General features: G+C 41.7%; 1 protein-coding gene across 2 annotated transcripts in view; it reads left to right on the forward strand.

Annotated features, from left to right (window-relative positions):
• The first annotated feature begins 6627 nt into the window (after positions 1-6627).
• Positions 6628-12235, forward strand: part of CRADD (CASP2 and RIPK1 domain containing adaptor with death domain) — a 181232-nt gene continuing 175624 nt past the window's right edge. Inside the window, exons 1-2 of one of the 2 annotated variants that reach the window (XM_011933937.1) lie at positions 6628-7612; positions 8359-8662. In XM_011933937.1, the coding sequence (XP_011789327.1) occupies positions 8365-8662 (298 nt within the window). In that variant the 5' untranslated portion in view covers positions 6628-7612; positions 8359-8364. The remainder of the gene's footprint in view (positions 7613-8358; positions 8663-12235) is intronic. The other variant, XM_011933931.1, reaches the window with a different exon arrangement.

A 12235-nucleotide genomic window follows, 5' to 3' on the forward strand; every position in this document is an offset into this window, starting at 1 on the left:
AAAAAAAATCCACTATTAGTTCAACATGCTATGCTTCCTGTCTAGCTAGTATGTGGATTGGATGCATGCCCACTTATCAGCAAAAATGGGAGGGAAGGGAAGCACCCTTTTCTAGGCCAATGGTTGTATTTACCTTATTAAGATGCAGCAGAGGCCAGGTGCAGTGGCTCATGCCTGTAATCCCAGTACTTTGGGAGGCTGAGTTGGGTGGATCACCTGAGGTCAGGAGTTCGAGACCAGCCTAACCAATATGATGAAACCCCTTCTCTACTAAAAATATGAAAATTAGCCTGGTGTAGTGGCATGCACCTGTAATCCCAGCTACTTAGGAGGCAGAGACAGGAGAATCCCTTGAACCCGGGAGGTGGAGGTTGCAGTAAGCTGAGATCATGCCATTGCACTCCAGCCTGGGCAACAAGAGCAAAACTCCATCTCAAAAAAAAAAAAAAAAAAAAGATACAGCAGAGGCTTTTGATGGCTTATTATCAGAAAGAACAGCCCAACATTAATTATGCAGAAACAAAAATCATTATATTTAGCAGTCATTTAGTTTTTAAATGAACTTTATTAAATAACCTCAGATAAAAGCTTTGTTCCTTTAACTACTTGGGACATTTACTGATAAATCATCCTGGCAGACCAATGGTGATGTAATTCTGATTGGAAAGAAATTCTCAGTAGAGTCCATGGTGAAGTTCTTTCGTGGTCAAAATGGCCAAATAAAATACTCAGGGATTTTTTTGTTGGGGGGAGGATATCAAAATAATTTCTTTATGCTTGATGATGTCAAGTTCTGTGATCTCCAAATACTTGGCCATCTTCTGAAACAGGTTCAAACTCTTTTTGTTGTACATTGAGAAACATCGTAGCCCTCTTCCCTGGTACCAGTGCAGCCTGCTTCTATGTCAATTTTCTTGAATGAGAATGGAAGGTTAGCTATTAAATTGTTCACCACAAAATGTTAAATCAGTCCCCTTCGTGTCTGCTGTCTGAACCGTATGCATTTCTCTTTCATCAGTGATATGAAATGTCAGCCCAGTAGATATTCAGCAGAGATTTTAGCTATAAAATTTTGCTATTCAGAATACCGAAGTTCAGGGTTGTTACTTAGTACCTGAGAGAATCGAAGTGGTATTCATTTACTAGTTTCTTTCAGTCCCTGCATGTAGTTATATCACCAGAAAGTCACTACCTGGACTGCATTATCTTGTGCTTTATATTGGGTTACAATCAGAAATGTCATTTGAAGAACATTTTAGTATCTTATGCAAAATAACATGAGAAAATGATAGTTTATTAACTTATCTGATGTTCCTTATAGAAAGAATCATATGATAAATTCCTGCTTGAAACCAGTGCCAGAGAAATATTAGTCCATTTAGGTAACTCAGTATATTTTCTTTCTTTGAGAGATAAGAACTCTACAATATGAATGATGTTGTCTTTTTACCGTTGAGTGCCAGGAAACTAATAACTTATTTTAACATGTCCTCATACCTTTTGGGTCCTAATACCTTAAATTCTTGTTTTTTTAAAAAATCCAGCTGTTTATTTATTTATTTATTTACTTATTTGAGACAGAGTTTCTCTCTGTTGCACAGGCTGGAGTGCAGTGGCGCAATCTCGGCTCATTGCAATCTTCACCTTCCAGGTTCTAGCGATTCTCCTGCCTCAGCCTCCCGAGTAGCTGGGATCACAGGCGCCTGCCATCATGGTGGGGTAATTTTTGTATTTTTAGTAGAGACGGGGTTTGGCTATGTTGGCCATGGCTGGTCTCAAACTCCTGACCTCAAGTGATTTGCCTGCCTTGGCCTCCCAAAGTGCTGGGATTACAGGCACAAGCCACTATGCCCGGCCATCTTTTAAATGTGTGTAGTACAGTTTTATAACTCCTGCCAAGTCTTTGGAAGAAAACTAGGAGAAAGGTCATCTCCTCAAAGAGGCTTTCTCCGAAGACTGAATTAGAATCAGCTCCCATCTCCCAGCCCCTGAACCAGTTTATCTTATTAAAGCACCTTTCCTTCATTGCACTTATAGCAACTTGTAATTATTACTTTTGTTTTGTTTCCTTGTTTAAGTTTGTTTTCTCCACTGGATTCTAAGTTCCATGAAGACTAAGACCATCTCTCTCTTTCAGTGGGTTATCCCTAGCTGACCATAGCATGTAATCAATGCTCAGCAGAAACTTGTTGCTGTCAATTATTAATAAATTATAATAGTCCTAGTATTACCAACCACTAAAGTCTTATGGTGTAATGCTTCAAATTTCTAGAATTGTTGGAGGATTAAATTAGTACATGATACTCTGCATAATAATGTATTTGGCTCTTTTAAAAGGTTTTTGTAAATAGTCTCAGGATTTTTACAACAAACAGTAATTAAGACGAAAATTAGCAAAGAATTGAATGAATCACTGGAATTCATAACTTAGTAAAATAATAATTTATTAGTGCAGATGATATTGTCTACAGCATATCTTAATCAAAAGTTACACTGAAAGAGAGGCAACACTTGCATATTCCAAGTGGGTTTTTTTTTTTTTTTTTTTTAAGGATTTACAGTTACAGGGATAGATGTCTGTATTTCTTTTGACAAATTTTTATTTTATCTCTTTTTGGGGAGGGTTGGTCTGGGGAACAGAGACCACACGAAATTCTATGCTGCATGTCAAGAAAATAGCTAAGATAAAATGGGGACTAGGAATTTAGGCCCAGAAGTTTTCATTTCTGCCTGACTATGGGCAAGTCCTTTATGGCGTTCGTTTTCTCCTTCTTTCTCCTCTGATCCTCCCTCTCTTGCTCCTTCCCTTCCTCAAGTTGTCATACCTCCTTCTCTTCTTAAATCTGTAACTATTTCTCAGTCTTTCATGACCTTGATGCTTTTGAAGAGTACTTGTCAGATATTTTGTAATAGCAAAAACCGCAATTACTTTTGCACCAACCTAATAGACTGTCTCTCAGTTTATGTTTTCTTACAAAAACACTGAGGTTATGAATTTCGAAGGAGAATATCACAAAGGAGATATGCCCTTCTTGTCACATTGTATTGGAGTACATGATACCTCCATGACTCGTTGCTGGGGATGTTTAACCTTGATCACTTGGTTAAGGCGATGTTTGCCAAGTTTCTCTACTATCAAGTTTTTATTTTTCTTTCTTTCTATATTTTATTAGTTATACATGTGTGACTTTTTTTTTTTAAATCCGAGGGTTTAAGCTTTGTTTTATTTAGTTTCCAAATTTATGGGATTTATGGAAGCTGTCCTTTTGTCAAAATTCCTAATTTTATTGTATAATTATAGAGTACGTAGTTTGTATTCTATTGATTTTCAGGAATTCATTAATGCTTCTCTGTGAACGAATTTATAATCTATTTTAATAAATGTTTCAAGCATGCTTGAAAATACTGTTTTTCCCCATGACTTAACTTCTACATCAATGAAACAGGAAGAACCAAAACATGCAATTCCTTTGATTTATTTTTTGAAGGATGCAAAACCAAGGACCAATCGAAAGAGAAAAATACTGCATTTGTTCTTTTTGACTCTTTCTTTTGCAAACTCACATAGGGATATCTCAACACAAGTAAACATACTAGGGGAGAGAGAAAAATGAAAATATCTGTCCTTCCTGAAGATGGATTTGTTACCACTGGGTAACAGGTGCTTAATCCTCCGTGGGGGCACAATTCCAGACTACAGAGAGGGACTGGCTAGAGCGGAGGAGTAACCACCTGTGATAATGATTCTGATCTGTGTTCCATTCCTTAGAAGCCCTCTGGCCTTAGCTAATCTGCCTAAGTAAAGCTGGGTGTTTGGTGTGCTGCCACAAAGTATTGCTGTATGCTGAGGTGGGGTGGCTGATGGCAATGGGCTAGTCGTTCAGCCTCGTTGCTTAAGAGACAGCATGGATACTCATCTGTATTTGCCATGGGAAGAGGAATTTGATGGTCAAAGGCTTCATGCTGCAGATTTAAGTCAGATCTTTAATGGCCACCCTCTCAGGTTGTTTACCATAGGACGCCATGTCCCTCGGCTGCTGCCCTGACACTCTCCTGCTGTCTCTTGCTGCTTCTCTTCTGTGAACCCTCATGGATCCTGCTGTTGGCTCCCCACCTCCTCTTGGGTATCATCATCAAGGCTTACCTTCTAGCTTCTAGGAGATCTCAAGTCTTTCCAAATATGATGAGTCATCAAGAAATATGAAACTTTATATGGGCATTTATTGCGTTATTTGTTTCAACTTTCCTACATGTTTGAAATTTATCAAAGTTTACAGTTAGAAAAAATCCACTTGCTTTTCCTCTCTAAAAAAGTTAGTATGGGTTAACTATCCCTTACCCAAAATGCTTGGGACCAGAAGTGTTTTGGATTTTGGATTTTTTTGGATTTTGGAATATTTGCATATACATAATGACGTAACTTGGGGACGGACCCAAGTTTAAGCACAAAACTTAAGTTTCCTATATACTTTATACACATAGCCTGAAAGTAATTTATACAATATTTTAAATAATTTTGCACATGAAACAAAGGTTTGTGTTTTGACTGACCCATCACGTAAGGTCAGGTGTGGAATTTTCCACTTGTGGCGTCATGTTGACACTCAAAAAGTTTCAGGTTTTGGAGCATTTCTTTCTTTCTTTCTTTTTTTTTTTTTCTGAGACAGGGTCTCTGTCTGTCGCCCAGGCCAGAGTGCAGTGGCACGATCTTGTTTCACTGCAACTTCCACCTCCCAGGTTCAATTGATTCTCCACCTCAGCCTCCTGAGAAACTGGGACTACAGACGTGCACAACCATGCCTGGCTAATTTTTTGTATTTTTTGTAGAGATGGGATCTCACTATGTTGCCCAGGCTGGCCCTGAACTCCTGGGCTCAAATGATCTGCCTGCCTTGGCTTCCCAAAATGCTGAGATTACAGGTGTGAGTCACCACTCCCAGCCAGGTTTTGGAGCATTCTGGATTTCAAATTTTTGGATTAGGGATGTTCAACCTGTAAACCTCAATGCTTGGCAGTGTTGCAAGTGGTCTGCACTTTATCTGGATGAAGACAAAGAATGGTGCTAACACTTGTCTATGTACAGATGGGAAATCTTGCTGAGGAAAAGACAATGATTCTCGAGCAAAAGGGGAAAAGGGAGAGAGATAGGCGGTGGCAACAGGATGATTTGCAAGTAATATTTGGCTATCATTAGAACAATAAACTCTTCACTATACAGGGTTGTATGGTGTACTGGAAAGAGCATGAAATCAGAGAAACTTCATTAGAATTCAAGTTTTGCTCTATATTAGCTGTGAGATTTTGGCTAAGACAATGGACTATTCTGATTCCACAGTCTTTATACATGCAAAATGCTAATACAGTTGTAACAATGGAGATACATTGTGAGAAATGTGTCATTGTGCTGAAATGCGTCATTGTGCAAACAAAATAGGGTGTACTTAAGCAAACCTAGATGGTATAACCTACTACATACTTAGGCCATATAGCATAGCCTATTGCTCTGACCACTATCATATATGCAGTCTGTCATTGACTCAAATATTGTTATGCAATGCACGACTGTAATAATAATACTTGCCACATAGGTAAAAATACTGTCATTAATGGTGTAGTAAAATGGTAACTGGCATAGTAACACTGTAAAGTGGATACAATTTTTAGAAGGTTTTGAGGAGGGAGTTTCAGAACTGTTCTCCATTGATTTGCTTACAAAGATATTTTCATTTTCCACCAAAGGTTTTGGCTATGAAAACCTTTGCAGAAATAATATTTTAGGAGTTTTTTCCCCCTGTACTGTCAACTAATTTTTAGTAAGCATATGACTTTCTGTATGTATCATCCAATTGATTTAAAAATGAATCAATGAATGTATTTATTGATCGACTGCCTCACTTCACAAAGGAATATGAGGAAGGACACCCAATTTGGCATTTCTGTGTTTCTATTTGGGTCATGCATTTTTTCTTGCTTTCCAAATTGAAAATGTGGTGGATGCAGTAGATAGGCCTTTACTATCAGCCCTTCCCTCGTTTACTATACCTTTTTGTGTTTCTCAAGCTGGAAAGCTACAAACTACATGCTCTAGACATCCTTGCTGCTAATATTCTGCATGTGAAATTGGTCTCACCAATTGCACGCAGCAGAGCAAGATTTGCAGGTGCTGTTTTCATGCTGCTGGCAAATGCAGCCGTGGAGACCACGGTTTTTTGCAGCTGTGTTCCAGTGTCCTGTTAATTGTTCTGTCGGTGTTGAGAGGTTGGGGACGAGGCATGGCAACTTCCTGATGCCATCTTCCTGATTGTGGGCAGGAGCCAGTATGGCAATCTTATCTATGTAGTCATTCATGGATGTTCAGCCCTTCTCCAGTCTTTCCAATCATTTCAAATGTCCCGAATTCCCCCTGACAAATCCCTTTTTGACTAGGAGTAGCTAGCTGAGTGCTGCAATGAAATCCTGACTGACAGATTTGTAAACTTTTTGCGGACAGGAACCCTTGATATAAATAAATACCTTGCATTTTAATGGAGGGAAGCAGAGGGATAAACAAATGAATAAGTAAAAAGTTTTAATAAGATGGTGATACGTAAAAAATAAAGCTGGTTAAGGGAATGGGGAGTGCAGGAGATGAGCGCAGCTGTGTTGCCGTTTTAATCAGGTCAGAGAAGGCGTCTCTACCAGGGTGAATTTTGACCTGCCTCTCTGTTATGTCAATTGTGTGTAAGGCCCTGGTGTAGTTACTGTGTTAAAATGCAATGATTCAATTACTCCATTACTTAGATACCCTCTAAGTGACGCTACTGGTGTCCACCTCCCCGCGATTGAATTGTTTACCCACAGTAAACATGGCGGGAAGAGCTTCGAGCCGACCCTTGAACATTCAATAAAAATGGCGACAGCACTTCCTGTGCTTGCCCTCAACAAAGATGGTGTCAACACTTCCTGTTTAGGGTTTTCGCCTTTAACAAAGATGGTGCTTATGGGGCAGGTTCCCTAACAGTCAGGATTCCGGTTGCAGTTTTTCTCCCCCGCCCCAAAGATACGTGGTTGCAGACGTAAGTAACAGGAATCCATCTTTTCTTGAAAGTCCTGCATTGTAGCGTCTGCGACCTGGGCCCTGCGGGGGCTTCCCCGCCCCACTATCTTGCTCTGCATTTCCGATCCGGGCCAAGGCTGGGTGGCTGTGGTAGTGCCGGAGGCCCGCTCTCCCCTTGGTCCGCTCTTAAGTTCATTCCCAGCACTCCCTCTTTAGCGGGTCAAATTGCCGCAGAAACTGCCCGTAGTCTGCCTGTTTGATACAAGGATTTCAGCGGCCGAGGCAGGGACTTTTTAAAAAGTCCCCAATGGGCGCTCACAGCCAAATGTGAACACCTCCCCCTCCTCACCTGTCACCTCCTAAACTTCGCAGGCTTGCGAGGGGGTGTGTGGGATCGGGTGTCGCCCAGCCGTGGTCGTACTGCCCGGGTGTATCTGAAGCCGCATCTGTCATCCCTACCTGCCTTCCCGGTCACTTGACCTTCAGTGCCTTACACACAACCAAGCCACAGCACACGGGTGCAGGGGTGGTGGAACTGCACCTTCAAATTGTGCTTGGCTACTGACCGGCGCTGGGGTGTTTTTTAAAGAAAAAAAATCCCATAAAATGTCCATGCATGTGTGGCCACGACAGTGTTGTGCTGGAGATTCGGAATTCTTAGTGGGAAGGAATGGAGTCTCTGACTATATATTGTGTAAGGTTTATTGTAGACTGGGCACAAACAACAATTTTCTTAAAGGTGATGGTGTAGAGGACTTTTAGCGAAAAGAGCCTTAAACTCTGTTCCTGCTGATTTCTGTCGTGCACTCCTATTACTGATCAGGTTTTGCAAATACTTGTGATCAAAAAAAGGCCACCTGCGCCCACCTTGGCAGTTTCTGCCGTGGTGGTGGTGGTGCAGGTGGTGCAGGTCTGATGAGGGCAATGTTAAAATAAAATCACGATTTCTTCTCCAGCATGTTAAAATTAATGCTGCTCTGTAATCTTCAGATAAAAATTGCTTTTTCAGAAGGGTCTCTGACCCACTTTTTTTTTTTTTTTTTTTCCAAATTTCTTTATTGAACGAGGAATTGAGCTGGGACCCCACGGTGTGAAAAGCAGGAACAGAAAAGATGATTCATCTTCAGTGTTGTTCATTATGTTAGGAAACATTCAAAGTTAATGTTTGGCTTGGCTTAACTCGTAAATTAAATACCATGACCTGGCACTCTGCCACGGTTTGAAGATATGCCTGACCTGAAGGAACTTACATTGCAGTGACACTGTCTTTCGGGCCACATCAGCATGTCTGTAATTTGAGCTGTGATTTCGGCTCTTTCCAGGGAGAAATGGAGGCCAGAGACAAGCAAGTACTCCGCTCACTTCGCCTGGAGCTGGGTGCAGAGGTATTGGTGGAGGGACTGGTTCTTCAGTACCTCTACCAGGAAGGAATCTTGACGGAAAACCATGTTCAAGAAATCAATGCTCAAACCACAGGCCTCCGGAAAACAATGCTCCTGCTGGATATCCTACCTTCCAGGGGCCCTAAAGCATTCGATGCATTCCTAGATTCCCTACAGGAGTTTCCCTGGGTCAGGGAGAAGCTGAAGAAGGCAAGGAAAGAGGCCATGACCGACCTGCCTGCAGGTAGGCCTCAGAAAGATCACTTCAAACCAGCTCCAAAATGTTGTAATTATGCCCTTTGCTTTTTGGTTTGTTTATTTGTTTGTTTGTTTTTGAAACAGAGTCTCGCTCTGTCACCCTGGCTGGAGTGCAATGGCATGATCTTGGCTCACTGCAACCCCTGCTTCCTGGGTTCAAGCAATTCACTTGCTTTCGCCTCCCGAGTTGCTGGGAATATAGACTTGTGCCACCACGCCCTGCTAATTTTTGTATTTTTAGTAGAGATGAGGTTTCACCATGTTGGCCAAGCTGGTCTCGAACTCCGTACCTCAGGTGATCCACCCACCTCAGCCTCCCAAAGTGCTGGGATTATAGGCGTGAGCCACCACACCTAGCCAGAACTCTGCCCTTTGGATTTGAAGTTGGGATGTAAGGCAGGACAAGGGTCAACGGTTGATAAAAGTGGGTAAGGAGTTGGGACTGAAGGGACATGACATTGGAGGCATAGGATCAGGAGGTGGTATTAGGAAGTGCAGGGAAGGAAGAATGAACCATGACTGGGAGGTGAGGGAGGGAGCTCAGAGAATGCATTTAGAAATGCTTCCAGGGAAACCTGGCATGTCACTTGGGAAGCATGTTCTCATCAGAGAGTCGGGTCATATCTCAGCCGTTGGCATCAGGAACCATTTGGAAAGTGCAGATGGGAAAGCAGGCATTCGGCCTACTGACAAGTGATTTGTGAGGTGCCAGAGCTACCAGCTGGAAAAGGTCAGATTCATGGAGGAGGAGACAGCCTCTAGGAAGGAATGCCCTGCACCTGTCCCCTGGGCTGTCCTATGTGGCCAAAGGGGATTATTTTGAAGGCTGACTTAGTTTGTTTTTAAAGGTTATTCGTTTAAAGTGTCCTTTTTAGTTTAGCTTTTGTTCAGAAACCGGAGTATTTAATTTTGCAAAGAGCAATAGTTTGGGGAGGGTCTCAGTTTAATTTGAAGGAGAATTGGAAGCCGGAGAAGAGAGAAACAGTTCTGGTTCTGTTAGCCTGGCTTGTAGCAGGAAGAAGATGTGATATGGAAACACTTGCTTCTTCTTAACCTCCCTTGACTCTGTTTTACAAAGATGGAGGGGCAGAGAACTGAACTGGGAAAAATTAAAAATTGAAAAAAAAAGTAATTGAAAGTTGACTTGCAAATTTTTAACAAAGTTAGAGAATCAAGGTTCTCTGGGGTTTGTGATAACAGTGATAGAACTATTCTGGTTTAGTGGGCCCCAGGCTTCGTGGTTGTTATTTTTTAAATACTGATGAATAGTGATAATAAGACCACTTTTACTATTTTTGCTCCGTGGACCTCATATTTTGACATATGTCTGAATACCTGATCAGCATGAGATAGCCAGCTAACTTTAGGAAGACCTGATAAGATCCCAGTGAAAAAGCAAAAGTATTTTCATTCCTAGCCTGGACTCATTACAGGTAAATGTATCTTTAGGCTTTTTGAAATATTAGAAATAGCTGGCTTTTGAGGACCACTGGAATTCACTGCTTGGATTGTCCTTAAAAAATTAAATACTCCACATGTCTGAACAAAATGTGTCTAAGATGTTTTTATGACTTTATTGAAAGCAGAATAGATAACACCGAGTTGGAGAAATGTTAAAAATTATTGGCGCTTTCCTGATATTTGACTTAAGAGGTTTCTGCTGGCATCATATAGTTGGAAACAACAAAACAGGTGAACTGAAAGCCTTTCACTATCAAAATACTGAATTTAATTTTATGGTCATTTTGGGTGATACAAAATCATGCCGTTGTATGTCATTCATAGAGGCATAATACCTTTTTTTTTTTTTTTTTTGAGGTGGAGTTTTATTCTTGTTGCCCAGGCTGGAGTTTAATGGCACAATCTCGGTTCACCACAACCTCCGTCTCCTGGGTTCAAGCGATTCTCCTGCCTCAGCCTCCCGAGTAGCTGGGATTACAGGCATGTGCCACTATACCTGACTAAGTTTGTATTTTTAGTAGAGACGGGGTTTCTCCATGTTGGTCAGGTGGGTCTCAAACTCCTGACCTCAAGTGATCTGCCCACCTTGGCCTCCAAAAGTGCTGGGATTACAGGCATGAGCCACTGTGCCCAGCCCCTTTTTCCCATTTTTTAAATGGGATTATTCATTTTTTCTTTGTTCAATTGCTCAAGTTCCTTGTGGATTCTGGATATTAGATCTTTGTCAGATGCATAGTTTGTGAATATTTTCTCCAATTCTGCAGGTTGTCTGTCTACTCTGTTGATAGTTTCTTTTGCTGTGTAAAAGCTCTTTAATTAGGTCCCACTCTTCAATTTTTGTTTTTGTTGCAATTGCTTTTGAGGACTTAGTTATAAATTCTTTCCCAAGGCCAATGTCCAGAATGGTGATTCCTAGGTTTTCTTCTAGGATTCTTATGGTTTGAGGTCTGACATTTAAATCTTTAATCCTGGTTGAACGAGATTGCTGACACCTATAATCTCAGCACTTTAGGAGGTTGAGCGAGGTGGATGGTTTGAGCTCAGGAGTTCAAGATCAGCCTGGACAACATGGTGAAACCTCATCTCTACCAAAAACCACAAAAAAATTAGCCAGGCATGGTGGGGCGCACCTGTTGTCCTAGCTCCTTGGGAGGCTGAGGTGGGAGGATCACTTGAACCTAGGGGGTGGAGGTTGCAGTGAGACGCACTGGTACCACTGCACTCCAACCTGGGTGACAGAGCGAGATGCTGTCTCAGAAAAAAAAAGAAAGAAAGAAAGAACAACTTAAATCTTTTATCCATCTTGAGTTAATTTTTGTTTATGGTGAAAGGTAAGGGTCCAGTTTCAATCTTCTGCATATGGCTAGCCAGCTATCCCAGCACTATTTATTGAATAGGGAGTCCTTTCCTATCAGGGGAACCAGCCCCCAGTATTTCAACATAGATTTTTTTCTATTTTCCCTAAATGTCGGCCAGTCTGAGAAATAAAGAGAAAGAGTACAAAGAAAGAAATTTTACAGCTTGGCCTCCAGGGATGACATCACATATCGGCAATTTCTGTGATGCCCCTTGAGCCACAAAACCAGCAAGTTTTTATTAGGGATTTCAAAAGGGGAGGGGGGTACGAACAGGGAGTAACTCACAAAAATCACCTGCTTGAAAGGGCAATAAAAGATCACAAGGGCAGAGGCAGAGCAAGATCACAAGGCCAGGGTGAAATTAGAATTACTGATGAGGTTCCATGTCCCGCTGGGCATGCATTGTCATTGATAAACATCTTAACAGGAAACAGGGTGCAAGAGCAGACAACCAGTCAGACTAGAATTCGCCAGGCTGGAATTTCCTAATCCTAGCAAGCCTGAGGGCACTGCCAAAGACCAGGGCGTATTTCATCCCTTATCTTCAGCCGCTTAAGGCAGACACTCCCAGATCTGCTGAGACGGGCAGATCACGAGGTCAGGAGATCAAGACCATCCTGGCTAACCCGGTGAAACCCCATCTCTACAAAAAAAATACAAAAAACTAGCCGGGCAAGGTGGCAGGTGCCTGTAGTCCCAGCTACTCGGGAGGCTGAGGCAGGAGAATGGCGTAAACCCAG

Source organism: Colobus angolensis, unplaced genomic scaffold, assembly GCF_000951035.1.
Source record: "Colobus angolensis palliatus isolate OR3802 unplaced genomic scaffold, Cang.pa_1.0 Scaffold10, whole genome shotgun sequence".
NCBI lineage: Eukaryota > Metazoa > Chordata > Mammalia > Primates > Cercopithecidae > Colobus > Colobus angolensis.